This window comes from Candoia aspera, chromosome 1, assembly GCF_035149785.1.
Source record: "Candoia aspera isolate rCanAsp1 chromosome 1, rCanAsp1.hap2, whole genome shotgun sequence".
In the NCBI taxonomy this organism is placed as follows: Eukaryota; Metazoa; Chordata; class Lepidosauria; order Squamata; family Boidae; genus Candoia; species Candoia aspera.
This window is the reverse complement of record NC_086153.1, coordinates 244,929,968-244,949,549: the sequence shown is the minus strand read 5'-3', so window position 1 is coordinate 244,949,549 and position 19,582 is coordinate 244,929,968. Positions and strand designations below refer to the sequence as shown.

Sequence of the window (19,582 nt, the reverse complement as noted above, 5' to 3'; positions counted from 1 at the left end):
ACATCCATGCTTACACAGCAAAGTTGTGTTTCATATTTCATTCTATCATTACAGGGTTTGAATATGACAATACAATTTTCAGTTTGTTGTTCCTACATTTGTTACTATTCCTGTATAAGACAGTTACCAATTTTTATCTGAAGTTTATCGGTAGGCTAGGAATTATTTACTGCCACTTCTTGAGAAAAATGAATATCTTATATGTACTTTTGAGATGGGGCTAAACCCTTCCAACTTACCCCTCCCACGTTCCATGCTTTTGCAAGAGCTGCCCGAGCTTCATCCAGTTTAGCATCCAACAAAATCTTGCCATTTACAGCCATTATTTCATCCCCTTTCACAATACCCCCTGATAAAGGAAATAAAAGGCAAAGGAACAAGCAATTCCATATTATCTTTCTTCAGCTGAAGTAGTTATTGAAAATGAGGTTCTGAATGGTAGATTCTGGGTTGTACCATGCAAAATTTTTAGATATATATTACATTCAACCTTTCCTTCAAAAAAGATTGTATTTATCACACCTGGGAGGTAGGCTAGGATGAGAGACAATAATTGGCCCCAAATCATCCAATGAATGTCATGGCTGATGAGGGATTTCAACCTCTCCTCCACCGTCACAGCCTGATAGTTTAACCACTAGAACACTTTTCAGAATGAATGTAATAATATAAATAAATAGAGATCACTAGCATCTGCATGTGAGCTACAGTTAAAGTAACATGGTTATTACTTCTAGCCCTCCTATATTTCTGTACTGCTTCTCTGACTTTTCTTCTTCCACAAAAGGAAGATGATAAAGGTATTTTGTTTGGTTGCACAAGAAATGCTTTTCTGTAAGCAGCCATTTTTCTCTACTAGAAGCCTCTAAGATCGAATGATCACAATGTAAAATCATGACGTATTAAACTACCCTTATTTAATTATGCCATGTATTACATATGGTTGTTGATTACCTTCATTCTGAGTTAATATTGAAAATTAAAATAAAAAATATTAGTGTTCCAAACTCATTTATTTTACCAGATACCACAATAGCTATATTGATGAAGGTATTTAGGGAAAAGATGCAGGTAGGGTCACTGGTGTTATGTGCTAAAATAGCAAATTTTATTTTTTAAGTTTTATATTGGTCCTTTCTCAAATACAGTTATACATTATTGATATATCAAATTTTTGTAAACATTTTGATATTTGAGCAGTTTGGGAAATCTTGAAGACCACATGACAGGAAGAATTAATCACTTCCCAATGCACCAACAAATTAGATCATGCAGCTTTGCTCCCATGATAATTTCCCCCGGAGCATTTCAGAAAATTGGAGAAAACTGTAAATACTTAGTAGTTCTTAATTTAAATATAAGTACTTTAGAAATAAATTTATGCCAGTCTCAGGGTATAATCTGCACATCTGGAAGATGCTAAGTTAAAGCTAACTTTATTTAACAAGTGTTCAGATTTCATATATTCCACCTTTTTTCTTAGTGGCTACCCACCATGCTTGTCTGCAGCACCACCCTCATAAATAGCAGACACCACTATTTTTCCAACTGGGGAATCAATGCCTCCTTCTACTGCAAGGTCTAATGATCCTTCCTATTAAAGAGTTTGAAAAAAAGTGAACATATAGTATTTGTCATCAACTGAATAGAGTTTTTTTGGATTAAACACCACATATTTTTTATTGTAAACTGCCCAGAGTCCCCCAGTGAGGGTGAGATGGGCAGTGAATAAATTTATAAATAAATAAATAAATATATTTTCCAAGGTAATTTTCTGTTAGGAACATATAAAATGATTTCCCCTTCTCCCTCTAAGCCAGATGTGGAATTAAAGGATTGTAGGGAAAGGGAGAGCTGATTCTATCATCTGATAGACCAGTGGATATAATCTTTATATACTACTGTTCTATTAAAATTATATCAAGCTTTACAAATAAAAATCGTAATAGAAAATACTAGGTAGGACCAATAAAAGCAACATAGTTTCCAGTGTTAACCAAAGAAATTATCTAAAATCATATTAAGTCAGAAGGAACAAGTAAACACAGCAATACAGATGAGACTAAAAACCTCAGAGAACAAGAAGGATCTTAACCAATTGTCTAAAAAATGGTTACCCATCCTTATGCTGACTGAGAAAGATGCTCTACAAATGATGCATTACCACTGAAAACACTTTACTGCAAAGTACATCTACCCAATCTCAACAGGCAGAAGTACTGGAAGGTGGACTTGTAAAGAATTTTCTAAAATCAGGCAGGTTCATTTACTGTAGAAGCGTCCTCAACCTCAGTGAAGCGTCAGTGAATTATTGTTAAGCTGTGGAATCTCAGACATGTATTCAGTGTTCATCCGTCACCCACACACTGCATTGGGCACTTTATCTGTGCTTGCCCACTCAGTTCATAGGTTTTGTCCATTTATTCTTTCAATAGCATAATATTTAAAGCCAATATGATGGTCTATGACCGTAATAAAGATTTGATTTGATTCAAAGGCCAAGCGGACCCTGCCATAGCGTGGGAAAAATGCTAAGAAGATTTGATTCAAAGGCAATGATTGAAGAAACAACTAGACTGAAAAACGAAGCTGTCCTTCATAATATTAAAACAAATGTAACATTTGTTACAATAGCTACAGCTAAGATCGCAGCTTAATTTTCAATGTTTTATGTTTTCAGTGGTAAGGCTCATCTCTGAATTCTCTGAAATGGAATTCCTCTTCTGAATGTAGTAATTACAGTATTTTTCTTCCATCACAGAGAGTACCTTCTTAATGTGAAGCAGCCGTACATCTTTTCCCATAATCTGATCTGGTGAAAACTAGAAAATTAAACAAATGTCAGTAAGCAATCTCTACTTTCTAAAATGCATAACATGAAGTATATAATATAAAAACAGAATGAGAACTCTTCTAAGTCCAATCTCTGAAGCTTAGAACAAAAAGGGAAATTCATAGACCCTGCCTTACACTAAGATCATTCATTAATCCATGTAGCTCAGTACTGATACTCTGTAAGGGTTTAACCATCCCACTTGTACCAAAATTATTATGAGTTAGAATCACTCCCTTAAGAGGAAATGTTACAATTTGGTGGGCTTTTCAGCTTAGAAAGGAGGTGAATAAAGGGGAACCTTACAGAATTGTATAAAAACATGGATGATGTGGAAAATGTGCTAAATGTGAGGAGATTCAGGAATAGTAAAAGAAAGCATTGTTGTTGTTTTGCAACATATATTTAAACTATAGAATTTGCTGATACCTGATGAATAATTGGAAGTTGTCACTGTATGAAATATATGGTTATTAAATGCCATGGCAGTATTACATCCAGAATCAAAGGGAACATGCTTCGATAACAGTTGCTAGACAGCAATATTGAAAAACGATCAATATCACATCCTACTTGTAAGCTTCCTGGGTATATTTGGTTAGTTGTTATGCTACCCAGCTGGACTGGCAGGATTTTTATCCAAAGCAAGGCTCTTCTTGGGTAGATGCCATGTACTGAACGTCAGATGTTCTGCATGCATAGCATGTGAGCTATCACTAAGTCATAGGCCTTTCCCCCATCACTTATAATTCACACTTCTTACCATGGTGTAGGGATCAAAGTCCTCCACGTATTTTTGGAAGCCCTGAAAATAAGATTGGTAATCAAATACATGCAGAGCTCTAATTAAAAATAGGCTATCAAATGAAATGAAGTAAGAAAGAAATGCCAGAAAGAAAGAGAGAAATGGTATGTTCCTCCTGACATTAAGTCATACAACCTTCTTAAATCAGATTTACCTTTTAGAATGCAAGAGTTAGATAACTTAATCTGAAGGTTTACTGAATTTGGAAGAGCTCTTCAGATTTAGCTACTGACCGTTTATTTTAATCCATCCAACAGGAAGGTCATGGGCAAGATAAATTTTGATTAAGACCACTGCACTCCTCTAGCATAACTAGAGTAGAACATGTGAAGAGTAAAAGCAGGATGACATTGGACTGCCATGAGAAAACACAAACCAGAAAGCATTTCTAAAGCACATTTACTTAATTCACCAACAATCATCTATACCAAACAAACATTTTTATATGATTCTTCATCTGACATAACTGTGGCTAGAATCCTACTGAAGATAAGCAAACCTTCCTGAAGGCCCTCAGGTTCAGCATCAACTGGGTCCATCTCCTCCCAAGAAACAATGGCTTTTGTGAATCCCTCACTTCATTCTTTGCTACCTAGTGTTTTTTAAGCAGTGAGAATCTTTGACAGTTGGGCAGAGTTGGGCTTCAGGATTTAGTTGGCAATTGGCTGGCATCTTCAGAGGCATGGTGTGCTATGCAGACCACAGGCAACTGAGCAGGGACTGACTGGGCTGACTGGACACCAATTATACTGTGGAAACTGAAGACTGACTCCCTGCTTAGTTGCCTGTGGTCTGCATAGCACACCACGCCTCTGAAGATGCCAGCCATAGTTGCTGGAAAAACATCTGGAAATCTGTCCTCTAGACCATGGTCACTAAATCCTGATGCCCAACATTGCCCAACAAGGTATCAGCTATGAAAGCCTACACCAGTAAATTTATGATAGTCTTTGAAAAACATAACCTAAGCATTCTTTGACAACTAGCTAAGAATACTAGAAAAGCTAAGATTAAAACAGAATATACTCTTTTACAAAATCCATCAGGGACCCTAATTATAACCACTGGAAAAGCTGTAATAGCGTTACTTATTTGAGAACTCGTCTACGCCACTATCGTTTTTTCCCTTGGTCATTCTGGGTGGATTCACGCAATCTAGCATTTTCCTCATTTATTACCAAACTGCATTTTCTGAAGGAGATTGATTTTTTCAACAAGGGATCTGGTAGAAATAAGATAGAATTGAATGGAAAAATAATATTTATATTCCTTATGTTATATTTGAATGAAAAAGTCTAAGCATCACTAGTGTGTAACATCAATTGACTGAAGAATTTACAACATCAGATCTTTTTGTATTCATAGCCAGTTTCTTAATACTTTAGTAGAACTGCGTGCATTCATTGAAAGAATCAAAGCTTGCTATTTTAACACATATTGAATCTTTATCTCAATGCTAGGAGACAGAAGAAGAGAGAGAAAACTGTGACAGCACACTAGAGTTGAAATGCAAAAGTATCGCACACATATGCAAAAAGGAAATGTGATTTTACTTGTTTTTTGTTAGTTTTAAATGACGAATTGTAAACCACCATCCTTTTAAACATCTCTTGAGGCTGAAAGAAAGAGAAACAACTCGCTGAATTAGCAACTAGTTCTTTAGCCATACATCTCTCCCCTCCTTCAGGCTCACATGCATATGGATGTCCTTCAGCTTTAGATATTACATTTATATCAGCGCTTCCCAAACTTTTTCCTTCATTACCCAAAACAAACAAAAAAACTTTTTAACTAATGTACATAAAACACTTTAAGTCAATTTAAATGTCCCTGTTGTGATAAGGTAATGGGTTCATGTGTTGTTACCCAAAGAAAAACCACTTTTACCCAATTTTGGATAATTCACCCAGATTAGGGAAGCACTGATTCAAATTGTCAAAGTTAATTGGAATTACTGGAGAAAAACCTGTAGATGTACAGTACATGGTTTTTAGAACTGCAGGAAGGCAAATAAATGATGGTTACAAAAGCCTGCTCTGCTGGACTATTCCAACTTCCCTTGGGAAGAGCCCTGGAAAGGAAAGGTAGGAAGCCGGGTGACAACCATCATTGTTTAACTGAATTCTTCCTTTCTCCTCTACCTCAGGCCCATTACCATCAGGTGCTCCTGCAGGAAGGATCTCTAAAGGAAGGAAGAAGCAGGGGACAACCACCACAGAAACCTGCTCAGATGGTCTCTTCTCCTCCAGAAAATTACATAATAAAATTATTTACTATTATTTACAATTGCTTATATGCTGCTTTGGGAGACCAAAAAGGGAATAGAAACCATAAGTAGATAAACAGAGTATGCCTGAAAAATAATGAAATGGGAATATATTCACATAAAATTGTCCTACTGAGACTAGATAGAGATACTTATTATTATTTTTTGTCTGAGTCAGCCTACATGGACAAGTCTATGCAGTTTTCTGGGCCACATTTTCATAAATGGTTTGCCATTGCCTTCTTTCTGGGTCTGAGAGAAAGTAATTGGACCAAAGTCACCCATGTAACTTCCATGCCTAGTGGAGAATGAGAACTCAGTCTCTTGGCTTCTAATCCAGCACCTTTAACAGTTACACCAAACTACCCAACACTCCCAAATTAAGCACCTTAATTAGGCACTTCTTGAAATTGTATTTTTATCATCCAGTCAAAATTTGAAGTACCCATAGTTGCCAACAACAGAACTTATTCTAATGCATATCCAACTATTTACAGTATTACGGAAGCATAAGTGTTTTAATTATAAGATCTTCAGGAGACAGAAGCACTGAAGCCCTTCCAACCCTATGGTTCTAGGTTAATGTAAGTTTTAACAACTTTGCAGATTTCTGAACACCTACCTAATGATTCAGTGCTAACCTTTCTGGTGAATATTGTTGCTGAGAGCACATACACTAGCAAAAAATTGTCCAGTTAAAAACATTATATAATTCTGAAAAGATTTCCCAGTGGTTTCTTGGAAATAAATTACAGCCACATTTTCAGATGCTCATTTTGAGTAACTGGATGCATTTTACATTTATGCCCTTTATAAAATGGGCCAGAGTTTCATTTTATTAATCTGAAACTGAGTGATAGAGCCTTAGAGCAAATTTAATTTCTTACAGCAGGTTTCCCCTTACCAGTTCCTCCTATCATTTAATAGTATGACTCAGGACTGTGCTGAAACTTCAAATTGAGAATCCCTTGGCAATGGTAAAGAAGTGATACTGGATAGCAGTCTGTCAGCAGATGTGTTAGAATGGCAACATAATTTAAGTGTGCTGATGAAGCTATACCTAAATTGAAACAGTAACTCATTCTCCTGCTTTAAGCATACTGCTATTTGAAGAGCTCTAAGTAAAATCAGAAAGATCTACTTAAGTTGCAGATGAATAACTCTTTTGATATTGTTTCTACCAGCAAAAATATTAAACAGGTTAGGATGTGATATTCTCAGAAACCTACAAGGTCTCCAATAATCTGACTGAGTCTATTACTGACTTATTATTACTTCAATTTCTTTTCAGCCTCCGCTCCGACCAGCATGAGGAGTCTGAGTCTAGCTAACAAGTTCATTTTGTCCAGGTCCTCTGAAGCATTTGGGAAATTAAAACAATGGCCATCAGTCACCTAATGGCCCTGCTGTTGAAAGTCTCTACTAAAGATCAGGTAAGCTCACAAGGCTGACCAGTAAAGGAATGGGCCCAGGACACAGCATGTTATTCAAGAACTTATGAAATATGGAACACTAGGTCATTACTGAAATGTTCATATTAAAAAATACGTATTTTTAAGGAAAGCAGTACTCTTTCCAGGACCAATTTATTTTTTTAGCTTTTCTTCCTAAATATGTTTCTAGAGTCTGGGAAAGAAAAATGAAGTTTTCCAAACATGGCAAGGGCCAGATGGGGATTTCTCTTACAAGCGAGGCACCTGTCCATCCATTAGGAATTCTATCAGAGGACCAAACAGTTCACAGAGACCCCACTTTAATGTACTCAAAAATAAATCGCCCAAAGTCCCTGGGAGTCAGGCAGCATATAAATTTAATAAATTTAATAATAATTTTATCCTGAAGTAAACTTATCTAGGTTCCCCAGTAAAGGTAAAGGTTTCCCTTGACATTAAGTCCAGTCGTGTCCAACTCTAGGGGGTGGTGGTCATCTCCGTTTCAAAACCGAAGAGCCGGGGTTTGTCCATACACACCTCCATGGTCATGTGGCCGGCATGACTACACGGAACGCTGTTACCTGCCCGCTGAAGCGGTACCTATTAATCTACTCACATTTGCATGTTGTCAAACTGCTAGGTTGGCAGGAGCTGGGACTAGCAATGGGAGCATACCCCATCACGAGGATTTGAACCGCCGACCTTCTGATCGGCAAGCTTAGCAGCTCAGTGGTTTAACCTGCAGCGCCACTGCATCCCTAGGTTCCCCAACCTAACCCTTTTTTTCCTGGCATTAAACCAGATTAATGAAAATAATTTGGTTTAATGCCAGATGAATTTTAAAGCCAGTACAGTCCAGCCCCAATAAATAAGGGGTGGAGTATATTTATCTACCTTTCAAGACTCTGTAAAGTAACCACTTCTTCCTGCCATCGAACTAGATTAATGAAATTCTATGTGAATCTAATTTCCTTGGTCTTGCGCTGCTGTTAGGAGTTTGACAATATGTAAAAATGAAGCCTGAATAGAGCATAGTGCAGAGAAAAACTTGCCTTTGTAAATCAAATCAGGAGAAAAATGGATATACAAGGAAAAAAATAATAGCATATTTCTTGAGAAGAGAGATTATTTTCTGTGGCAGTATAATGAATTTGGGAGATGTGTGTCTTTGCATATAAGCAGCACAAGTAATTTTCCAGAAGAGAAAATTCTCTTTTCAGTTTTTCAAAGCTGACTAAAACCTAAGTGATATTTTAAGCAATCCATTTTCAAGGCAGAAGTGAGATTGGTTGGCACCAAAAGGATTTGGGGCATAGACCCTTAGGACACAAGCTTGCATTACACTTATTCGTTCTAACTTATATTAATATATGCAAATTCAGAAATATAGTTGCTAGTATTTATTTAATGTTACATAAAGGACAAAGTAGCCAATTAATTTCCCAGCCAAATCCCTGTAATTCAAACTGATATACTCAATAGACTTCCAGCTGCTAATGGCAATATGCTGAATTTCCTAACTTGCTCCTTTGCCAGCTTAAGGAGCTATGTCTCATCTTTTGACTGCTGAATTGCTAAGCAGAAAACTTTAGTTTTGTTTTTTAATTTAGTAACCCAATTTCTATATTGACCCATGACACGGTGGTCATAAATTATGGATCTAAAATCAAGAAGACAGAGAAAGCAAGAACCAACTTTTCATCTGAGGGGGAACAGTTTCACACAGCTGAAGAACAGCCAAAGCTGGATTTATTCCAGATCTACATGAGAATGAAGGAAAGTAACACAAAGTTCTGTAGACTTGCTTATCTCTTTAAAAACCTTTTCTCATGATTTATAGTCTTTTAGAAAGGCTGAATTCATGCAGATAAAAGCCACCATGGAGGTGGTGAAATAGAAATTTTCAGAGATGAAGCAGAGTCTTGTTTCTTTAAATCAGAAAAACACAGAGTAAAAGTATTTAGTGAACTTGGAGAAGACACTTACAAATATGATTTTGATTTGTTCAGCATTGTTCCATTTTGGTTTAATATCTGTATGTTTCTTAATATGATTCTGGGAAGAGTAATATGATTTAAAGATGTGAATGTGATTTTGAAGCATATAGCAAACATTTGAAATTTATCAATATGAAGAACTATGGATTTACGGAGCATGGGGTGTAGTAAAAAAAATCTACAGTGGAAAGACAGCGCCATTCTGGATTTACAATTTTGGACTGATGACAGGTGTTTGCTCTTTGCTGACCTGGCTCTTTATCAACTCCATGGAAAGACACTAATGGGTATTTATCATTGTTATCCTCATAAAAAAAAAGTGAAATAAAATGGTGCATGACTTCATTTGGGAAATCTTTCAAAATTGATGGATGGATGGTGAGAAATGAGAACTCGAAAGTGGAGTAGAATAGATAGAGGAATTGAGCAAAAAGGGAGGAATGGAGCAAGAAGGGAGGGAGGAATCTTGGACTGATTATAGGAGTGAGGGGAAGGATGGAATAAGGACAGAACAGCATGGAGAAAAGAGTGGAAGTTTTGAAGTGAAAGACAGAAATGGAAGCAAGATAGAAAGAAGGATAGTTATTTCCTTTTTCTCCACACTAGGGTTATTTTTCTCTGTTTATTTATACAGGCATCTGCACGAGGCAGCAAATCACGAAATGGATGTGTGACATCATGATGAAAATTCTGCTACTTTTGTACTTGCCTCTTACCTAAGGGGGCAAATATAAAAGGCTGGGGTTTGCCTGGTGATGTTGTGATACTTGCTTCATCACTTTTTCATCATCACACTTTGTACCAGATATTTATGATTATTCATTTTATGATATACCATCCTACTGGCAATTGTCTGTGGAATGGTTTAAAAAAAAGGTGAAAGGTCCCCTGTGCAACCACTGAGTCATGCATCTGGCCCTTTGGGGGGACGATGTTTTCTTGGCTGACTATAGAGCGGGGTGGTTGCCATTGCCTTCCCCAGTCGTCACCTTCCCCAGCAAGCAGGGTGCTCATTTTACCAACCTCGGAAGGATGGAAGGCTGAGTCGACCTGAGGCGGCTACCTGAGAGAGAATCCAGCTTCTGCTGGGATTGAACTCGGGTCGCGGGGAGAGTTTTGGTTGCAATACTGCTGCCTACCACTCTGCACCACACGAGGCTGTGTGTGGAATAGTTTACAGAATGAAAAATAAAGCAGCAAACTTTACTAATACACATGTATAGAGATTATATAGATTAGAGGCCTCCAAGTAGAGGGTGGATGGTTATCTCTTAGAGGTACAGTAGTAGATATTGCACCAAGCAGGGGATTGAACTAAAGACCTCTACGATCTCTTCCAATCCAGTGATTCTGATATATACACACAGGAAGAAATAGCGGAGTATGATAGGAAACCCTATACTTAGTAGCAAAACTTCCATTTTTTACAGTGTAGGGCAGGAAGAAGCATAATTAATGAGGAACCAACCAAGCATGCACTTGCACAATGAGGATTTGATATACATTTTTGCTGCCTGGAGAAGGCCCTCCTTCCCCTTGTTTATAACATTTTACCAGATTAAGTAAAATCCACAATTTTCTCAAGTCTTCCCCTTTTCTTTCCTAACACAGGAGGAACAATATCTTCACCGCATGAAATTAAGCTCAGGAGGGCACCTGTTGGCATCAGTGAAAGGCTGTTCACTCCAAGCTTGTCATGTTTGGCAAAGGATTGTGGAAGGCAGCAGGTAAAGAGCAGATGGTTTATTTTTCCCTCCCTAGTTATGCTCCTTATAAGCAACCTACTGCATAGCTAAATCTAGAAAAAAGCTTCCACTCACCTCAATGGATATATGAAAATAATCTGGAAAATAAATTCAGAATTTATGCTCCACAGGGCCATATCTAATACTATCCATCTTGACAAAGCAAAAACATTTTTTTTAATTACAATTGTCAATTGAAAAATGCAAACCAAATCTTTGCTAACTATAGTAACCTTGAGATGATATTTTATTAATTCTTGGAAACACTTTCAAATTACTTAGCTGAGCTGTTAATTATAACTGAATGGACTGAATGAAAAAAAAAATTGAAAGTCTACAATTAGAAATGGTAACCCACAGTCTGATAAATTGGGTGATAATGCTCATTTTTCAGACTACAAATGACATAATCAAAAGCATTTTAGTGGGAAACTTTATTTGATCAGTTAATGGTTATTTTTAACCATTTATTTGCTTATTGATTTTATGTTAAAATAAATTCTTAAAGAGTTGGTTTACTTTAAAGATGTTTTAAATATTCTACTTCAGAACAGATTTCATGGAAATTGAGTTTCTCTGTAACTCATTTTTTTATTAGCCTACAGAGAGTGAAAATGAGATCCCTATTTCATTACAAAGAATAATCGGTCTCTTCAGTGCTGGAAACAGAAGCCAAAAGACCATCTACTTATTGCCACATCAGGATGAAAACTGCTATTTTTTTAGTCTTACTGGTGGGATGGCCTTAACTGGCATAAAAACAAGTAAGCATCTTTCATCCTGTTTATGGAGAGAACAAGAAATGGTCTAATTGATACATATAGAAGACCTTTCATTCTATTTTTTGCTTGTCTAATTCTACAGAGATATAAATAATTAATGCTAAATTTCACAATATAGAAAGCTCAGTTTACTCAGTTTGTATCCTGAGTAAAACTCCAAATGAATATATTTCGTATTCTTAGTATTAGTTCTGCATTTTAAACTTTTGTCTTATAATCTGTGTTGCTTGTAGTAACCACAGGGGAGACGAGAAGCACTGATTTCATGTCACACGTTATTGGACACATTGAGCTTTTGATGTCAACCGTTTTGTGGTGATTGGGTGGTGGAAGAGCCAATACAGGATGGCAACACTGGGCATCTTCTCCCAGGAGGGTGGCAGCAGGAGGAGAGACCTAAAGGATTTGGGAAGGGCAGGTGGAAGGACAGGTCTGCTGGAGGCTTAGATTCCAAGCCTGGGATGCCAGGGACGGGAATAATTTTATAGGCCGGTAAGCAACCCTTTTTAAAAACCTATTTGTTTAGTTACTTAATAGACGTCCATTTGTTTCCTTGCTCCTATGTTAGGCAAGCATCTCTTGTATAACCTCCCTACATTCCATCCAGTTACGTTACTTTAGAGAGTTAAAGGATTTCTAAACCCTTCAAGTGATTTAGTAGCGGCTAAGGATAGGATAGAAAACAAAACAAAACAAAACAAAACACCCACAAGGAGATTATGCAACAAATTCAGCCAAATCTTCATTGTGCAAAGCAGATGCTTAACACCTTTTAATTTTTAAATATCTCTGAGTTATTCAGTGTACAGTCAAGTAAGGACCACAGAAAGAAAGGCTGACACCGATAGTGGGACATTCTATCTCCCATACATTCAAAGCATGCAGAATATATTAGCAGAGACTTACCAGGGCTTCTGATTTGGTTGTAGTTCTGACCACAATATTATGGTCAGGATGCAGCATGACTGGTTTGGACACTATCGGTACAGCCGGGTGACGCTGGGCAGGAGGGCCAGAAGTAAATTGCTACAGGGGTCCCAATGTAAGAATGTTACAGAAAGGACTTGTGTATTTTATGCAGACCAAACACTTGAAAGATAATTCAAATATGTTATTTTTGTCAACACTATTTACAATGAAGAGAATGTCAGCCAAAAGTATTTACATTTGTTTAACTAATGTAATTAATAACATGAAATTCTTTTCAATATGAAAGGTGCCTTTCATTGTGCCTTGAAATGAAGGAGGGGGTAGTTTGATATCCTCAGTTTGATATTCTCAGAAGGGGGTTGTATTTTGATAAAAGCAACATACAATGAATAATCCATCTTACCAAAAAAAAATGCTACTCAAGAAACAAAAACAACAAAGCCCCAAAACAAAAAGCAGTGAATGAATGTAGCTTCATAATGAAGAACCTTTTTTTTCCTCTGCTCTATTAAAAGCTGACTGATGTTTAAGGCACAATTAGGACTACATAGTATAGCTCCAGTGAAAGTAGGACACAAAATAATGCATCCTAAAGCGAACATACTGGAGAGATTATGTTAAAGAGCTTGGCAAGTAGAACAACTCATGGATGAGATATATTAGGTATTTCTCTAAACACTTTCACCCTTTTGCCATCACATGGCAGCTATTCTTCTTAGATTCTTTTCCTAAGTAAACTTCCTTTCTCTTTTAGTTTTTGTACACTTTCGCCCACTTCTTGGCATGTCCATATCACTGAACTGATTCTTTTCTGCCAGGTTCTCCCAAACTTCATGTCTATTAATTTCTTCTGCTTCCAGAGCCAAATCTCATTTGCCCTATATAAATCATTCAACAAGATGATTTATCCCCATTATGGCTAACAAATAGGGCATCTGCTATTCTTTCCTCAAGCACTGATCTACTGCTTAGTATTTAATATGCTATTAAAATAAGCAATACAAAATACTTGGTTTTCACCTGACTTAAACCAACCCGATGTACCACTGGAATACACAGGATAATGGAAAATACACAGGATAACACACAGAAGAGATGCAGGATAATGGATCAGGCAGACCTAGGTTGGAGGAACAGAGCTCTAGCTCTACTTCTGCCCCTTCACTTGCAGACTCAGATCCCAATCCTGAGTCTTGATTGTTCAGCTGTTGAGACTCTTATAGCCACTGGGTCAAAAGTTAAAGAGCTGGAAGCAGAAGGAATGCAGGTAGTTTTCCTTTAACAACCACAATTGGGAATGGGATTTCAGTTGCTAAGAGAAGTGGTAATTAAGCAAATCTGACCGGATTTCATAACCTTTCTTGTGGTGGCCATTAAGCAAATCACCATGGCCGTTAAGCAAACCACATGGTCATTAAGTTAATCATGCAGTTCCCCATTGATTTTGCTTGCCAAAAGCTCACCAGGAAGGTTGAAAATGACGATCACATGACCACAGGATGCTCCTGTGGTCATAAATGTGAAACAGTTGCAATCACGCAATCACATGACTGTGGGGATGCTGAGTCATAAGTGTGAGGACTGGTCATAAGTCGGGTTTTCCAGCACCATCGTAAGTCCAAACTGTCACTAAACAAATGGTTGTTAAGCAAGGACTATCTGTAGAGACAGATAGTTTATTTGGAAGTAGGTTTCTATTCCTAACCAATCCTGCTCTTAGAACTAACTAGTGCCAAATACATGCTCAGGTAGAGGCTGGGAATGTCTAACTTAATAGACTCTGAGACCAGTTGGCCATTGGAACAACCTCTGTATTTTTGTTTCTTGACACACACACACACACACACCCATACCAACACACCCACACACCATCTGATTTATACGATTTAGAGGCCACCCAACTCCCAAGAACTCTAGGCGGCTTACAATTAAAAAGCAAGAAGAAATACAAAAACAAAAACATCCCATTCAACAGGGGTTCAGCCATGACCCCACCCCAAAGCCCAGGAGAATATCCAGGTTTTTAAAAGCTTCCTGAATGTCATCAGGGTGGGAGCCATCTGGATCCCTGGCGGTGGGTGGGTAGGATATCGTTCCAGAAAGCAGGCGCTGCAACAGAGAAGGCATGCTTTCTGGGTCCCACTGGACTACACAGCTTAATCAGTAAGACCTGAATCACTCCGTACAATCTCACCAGTGGCAGGGGGTCCCTCAAATAATGAGGCCCTATGCCATGAAGGGCTCTATAGGTGTAATCAGCATCTTGAATTCCTCTCAGAAGATGGTAACCAGCTCCACTGGCAGAGCAGTGGGGTCACCTGGCTCAAATGAGGCAAATCCAGTCTTTCCCTGGATTTAGCAATACTTTCTTTTCTATTCACTAAATCAGTTAACAAGACTGCTCATCCTGAATCTTGGACTAGGCTTGAATTAAGATGTTACCTAGCTCTTCAGTGATGTGCAGTGAGGGGAAAAAAAGGTAATACAATCTATAAAAATGCTTCCATGCAGTGGGAAAAAAGACAGTGATGACATGACAGACTAAGTAATTAAAATGCTCCTATGGAAAGTTAATAAAGTGAGAAATATTTCAGCACAGTATCATACGAAGTAAAAGACAGAGTGGAAAATATTTTAATACCTTGATAACTCAAAGCAGCAGCAGAGAATTGCGAATGCCACAAAATATATATTCTATGCTATTGTCATACCTTTGGACTGGAAAAGTAGGTCTGCTTGCCACATTGAGCATTAACTGGACTAATTTTTCTTTCTTTGTAGTTTTTCATTTCCCAGTCATCCAAGGACTCTTCTGTGCCCCCAGGCTGAAAACTGTGGCAGCCAGTGTTTTCATCCAAATGAGTGGAGATGGGATGATGTAGAGTGCCAATAGTCTGCATGGAAGGATGGATGGGTGGAGGAGATGGTGGCGGCAAAGGAGGTGGTGGGACATGCACCCAAGGAGACGGAGAGGACGATGGGATCCATGAAGGTGAAATGGGCATTGGTGCTGGCCCCTTAGCAGCTGGAGAAAGCGGGTAAGCCACTGAGGATACAGGCACTGTATGGAGATTCGGAGGCAGAGGTGCTGGGCGTTTTGAAAGTTTGCCAGTATCACCTAAGCTGATATCATCAAGGTCAGTGGTATGGAGCTGCAAGCCACCAGCAAACCTCCGCACAGATGTAGCAGAAGCAGAAACAGCAGGACATACACCTGTTTTCTAGTATAACAGATTTATTTTAACGCAGCACTTGTTTAAAATGGCACAACCTCACTAACAGTAAAAAGCAAGTAACTAGGCTCAAGAGCACAATGCTGCCAATTCCTACTTATTTATTTGATTTCTATAGCTGCCCTTCTCAGCAAGTGACTCAGAGTGGCTTACAACAATAAAAACAAATAATAATCCTTATTACGAGAAACATTTTGTGTACAGGCAGTCCTCGCTTAACAACCCCAATTGGGACTGGAATTTTGGTTGCTAAGCAAAGCGATCATTAAGCATAAGTAACCCAACTTTACAACCTTTTTTGTGGTGGTCGTTAAGCAAATCACTGCAGGCATTACGTGTAGCACAGGGTCATTAAGGAAATCACACTGTTCCTCACTGATTTTGCTTGCCAGAAGCTGTCCAGGAAGGTAAAAAATGGCAATCATGTGACCACAGGACACTGTGATGGTCATAAATGCAAACCGGTTGCCAAGTGCCCAAATCATGATCACATGACCGCAGGCACGCTGCGATGGTCATAAGTGTAAGGACCGGTTGTAAGTCGTTTTTTTCAGCACTGTCGTAAGTCTGAACTGCCACTAAATGGATGATTATTAAGTGAGGACTACCTGTAGTTGTTCCACACCAATAAATAAGAACTTATATTAAAGGAAACTATTATTTATAAGACAACTCCTACAGCTGAAGAAACATTTTAACAAGCTAAGAACAATCAGTGGTAGCAAAATGGAAAGGAAGTTGTAGCTTCCCACTCAAGATTTCTATTATAGCCAGTAACATCTAGGCAAGGGGTCTCAAATTCAAATAATCATGAGGGCTGCACGAGAACTAATTCATTAACCCAAGATCCATGCATGTACAGTAGGAAATTTAAACAGCTGCGGTGATGGCTGCACAGAGAAACTTAAGGGTTTCTACTGACGGCAGTGCTAGATAGATGGTAGATGTCTCTTGCATGGAAAATGGCTGAGAGCAGTGGAAGTACCTCCTCAGCCCACTCATAAAACTGCGGATCCTGGGCCAATGCTCTGCACTTGGCCCATGCATCCTGTCACCACCACCACCCCATGCGGAATGTCTCCTCACCTGATTTTTCAATATACTGTAGTTTTCTTAGTAAACAAAACAAAACCCACAACCCTACACTTTGTAACAATCAGAAAACTTAGCAGTGATAAGGACTTATGCCAGAAGAAATGGCAAAAAGTAAAAAGAGAAGAAGTGATTGGGTCATATGAGTGTATTAGAAAAAAAAATTGTAAGAAGCCAGCAAAGGAAGAGGGGAATGAGTGCAGAAAAATACGAGTGAAGACTATGTGGTCATCCAGGGTTGGTCTCTTAATGGCAAGGCCAGGTGTCCCAGACAATTGCAGTTGTGCCTTGGAATCCCTTAATACTATTCTATCAGTATAGGTAGTCCTCGTTTAGCAACCACAATTGGGACCAGCAACTTGGTCATTAAGCAAAGTGGTCACTAAGTGAAACCGCAACTGTGCTTATGACCTTACTTCAGCTTTCCTTTGCTTTATAGACCTGCGAAGGTCATAAATGCAAGGATTGGTCACAAAGTTACTTTTGCATCACTATCATAACTGCAAACAGTCACTAAACGAGGCAGTTGTTAAACAAGGAGTACTTGTAGTATCATTCACATGTGCTTTGGCACATGAGGAGGAGGGACAATAAGCAATGAAGGTGCTGGAGAAAGGGACAGTGGCAGATCCTGGGATGGCTGGTTTCTGCACTTAGGTGGTAAGCTGGCTGACCTTAGGCCAGTGCCTTGTTGTAGGGCTAGGACTGCAGCTGCCCTGTGGCCTGTTCCACCCAGAGCCGTGAGTTTGAGAGCGAAGTGTGCCTCTGCACCAGAGTTGAGCAGGCAGAGGGGAGGTTGCACTTCTAATCCTGTGTTGAGGTGCTAGCCTAAGGCCTCTTGGCTCACCACCTGCATGTGGAGCCATCCTTCTCCATAGTGAGGAGGAGCTGTGGTGACATCAGTGGAAGCATCTCCTTGTCCTGGCTGTTTTAGTGCCTTGCTGTGGGGCAGGATGGCAGCCACCCCTTAAGCTACCCAGAGCTGGGCTCTGTCAGCTAAGGATCATCTTGCCCACCTTCCATCCTGCACTTGTGAGGCATACGATGTACAAAATGGAGGGTCACATGCAGACCATGGGCCACAAATTTGAGACCCTTGATCTAGGCCTTTCCTGAACAACATGATCTGGGTCTTTCCTGAATTAAAAAAGATAGAAGTAACAAAATAAGTGCTAGACAATTTGCTTTAGTTAGGAAAAAAAAATGGACAGCTTTTGTAAGTACTGAACATTTATATTTGAGAAAAGAGCAAGCTACAGTACTTTTTTGGTATTATGCTGTCACATAAAAGCTGTATAGCTCTAACAACTGTCTATGCATTACTTTTTTTTTAAGTAATGCAAAGCCATTTTTAAAAATTCTGCTTCTGTTTATTATCTTCATCATGTCTAAACGCTTCTTTAGATCGATGTGTCTATTTCTGCGTATGATCCGAAAAAACCTTTTCATTACATACCTGATAAAATAAGTGAACCTGCTACAGATTGTACTGCAAGCTACATCTTAAAAATAATTTGTAGGATAACAAAAGAAATATTTTACTGGGTGGCTGAGAATCTTATTTTACCTCAGGGGAATCATTCTCCACCGAGGAGATTTGTTCTAAACGTGTTTGACAAAGCTTTTCCACCCAGTGCTGAGTCTTTTCTGATTCCTCTAAACCTTCTCGTTCAGTCTCAGACACCTGAGAGTCGTACCACAATTTCAGAAGAAAAAATAGAGTTTACATTTACAGATTTACATTCAATGGCACACTTGAAATACATTTCAGCACTAAAATATTGTGTACAGATCTAAATATTCTTGTAATTTATCTCCTGCAATCTCAACAAATTTCTGAATGTGTCTTCACTCCATGATAAAATTGGCTGATGTACAGATTCTAATTTATACATGTATCTCAACAAGTCCTGCTGAAATACATGGGGTTATATCTGAGGAATTATGTACAGGATTGCACTGGTAATTTCTAATCATTCAGTGATTTGCAATTGAATGATTGTAAACGAGCATCAGGCAAGCTGGCGCTTTCAGGAACTCTCCAGTTTCATGTCATTGACTATCCTTGTTGGGGCAGATAGGAATACAGTAGAAACCCCAAACATATGGCAGATACGTGGTTGCTTACTCTTGGTATAAATGGTTGTTCTAAAAAAACATTATTTTAGGGGTGATATTAATGTTTTTGGTCTGGCTATTTCACACATATAAATCATCCTTTGATGCACATTCAGCAAGTATTGACCATATATATGTGAGTATCTAAATATGTGACTCCTCCACTGACCATTCTACTAATTCCTGTGGTAAACAAAAAGAGAGACTCCGACATACTTCATATTTCAAATGCAAACACAAGATCAAGGATGATCCAATTTTCCAAGCATTTAATCCTCGGGAACATAAAAGCATGACTACTTATGCCTGCCCACCACTTATTCCTCCATTTTGGAGATAATCCATGCT

At 38.5% G+C, this 19,582-nt stretch overlaps 1 protein-coding gene across 3 annotated transcripts in view; it reads right to left on the bottom strand.

Moving 5' to 3' along the window:
- Positions 1-19,582, bottom strand: part of USH1C (USH1 protein network component harmonin) — a 62,878-nt gene that overhangs the window by 5,276 nt on the left and 38,020 nt on the right. For all 3 annotated transcript variants that reach the window (XM_063289396.1, XM_063289394.1, XM_063289395.1), the window contains exons 16-19: positions 3,597-3,638; positions 2,769-2,822; positions 1,495-1,594; positions 240-349 (exon numbers count right to left, since the gene is read on the bottom strand). In XM_063289396.1, the coding sequence (XP_063145466.1) occupies positions 240-349; positions 1,495-1,594; positions 2,769-2,822; positions 3,597-3,638 (306 nt within the window). The remainder of the gene's footprint in view (positions 1-239; positions 350-1,494; positions 1,595-2,768; positions 2,823-3,596; positions 3,639-19,582) is intronic.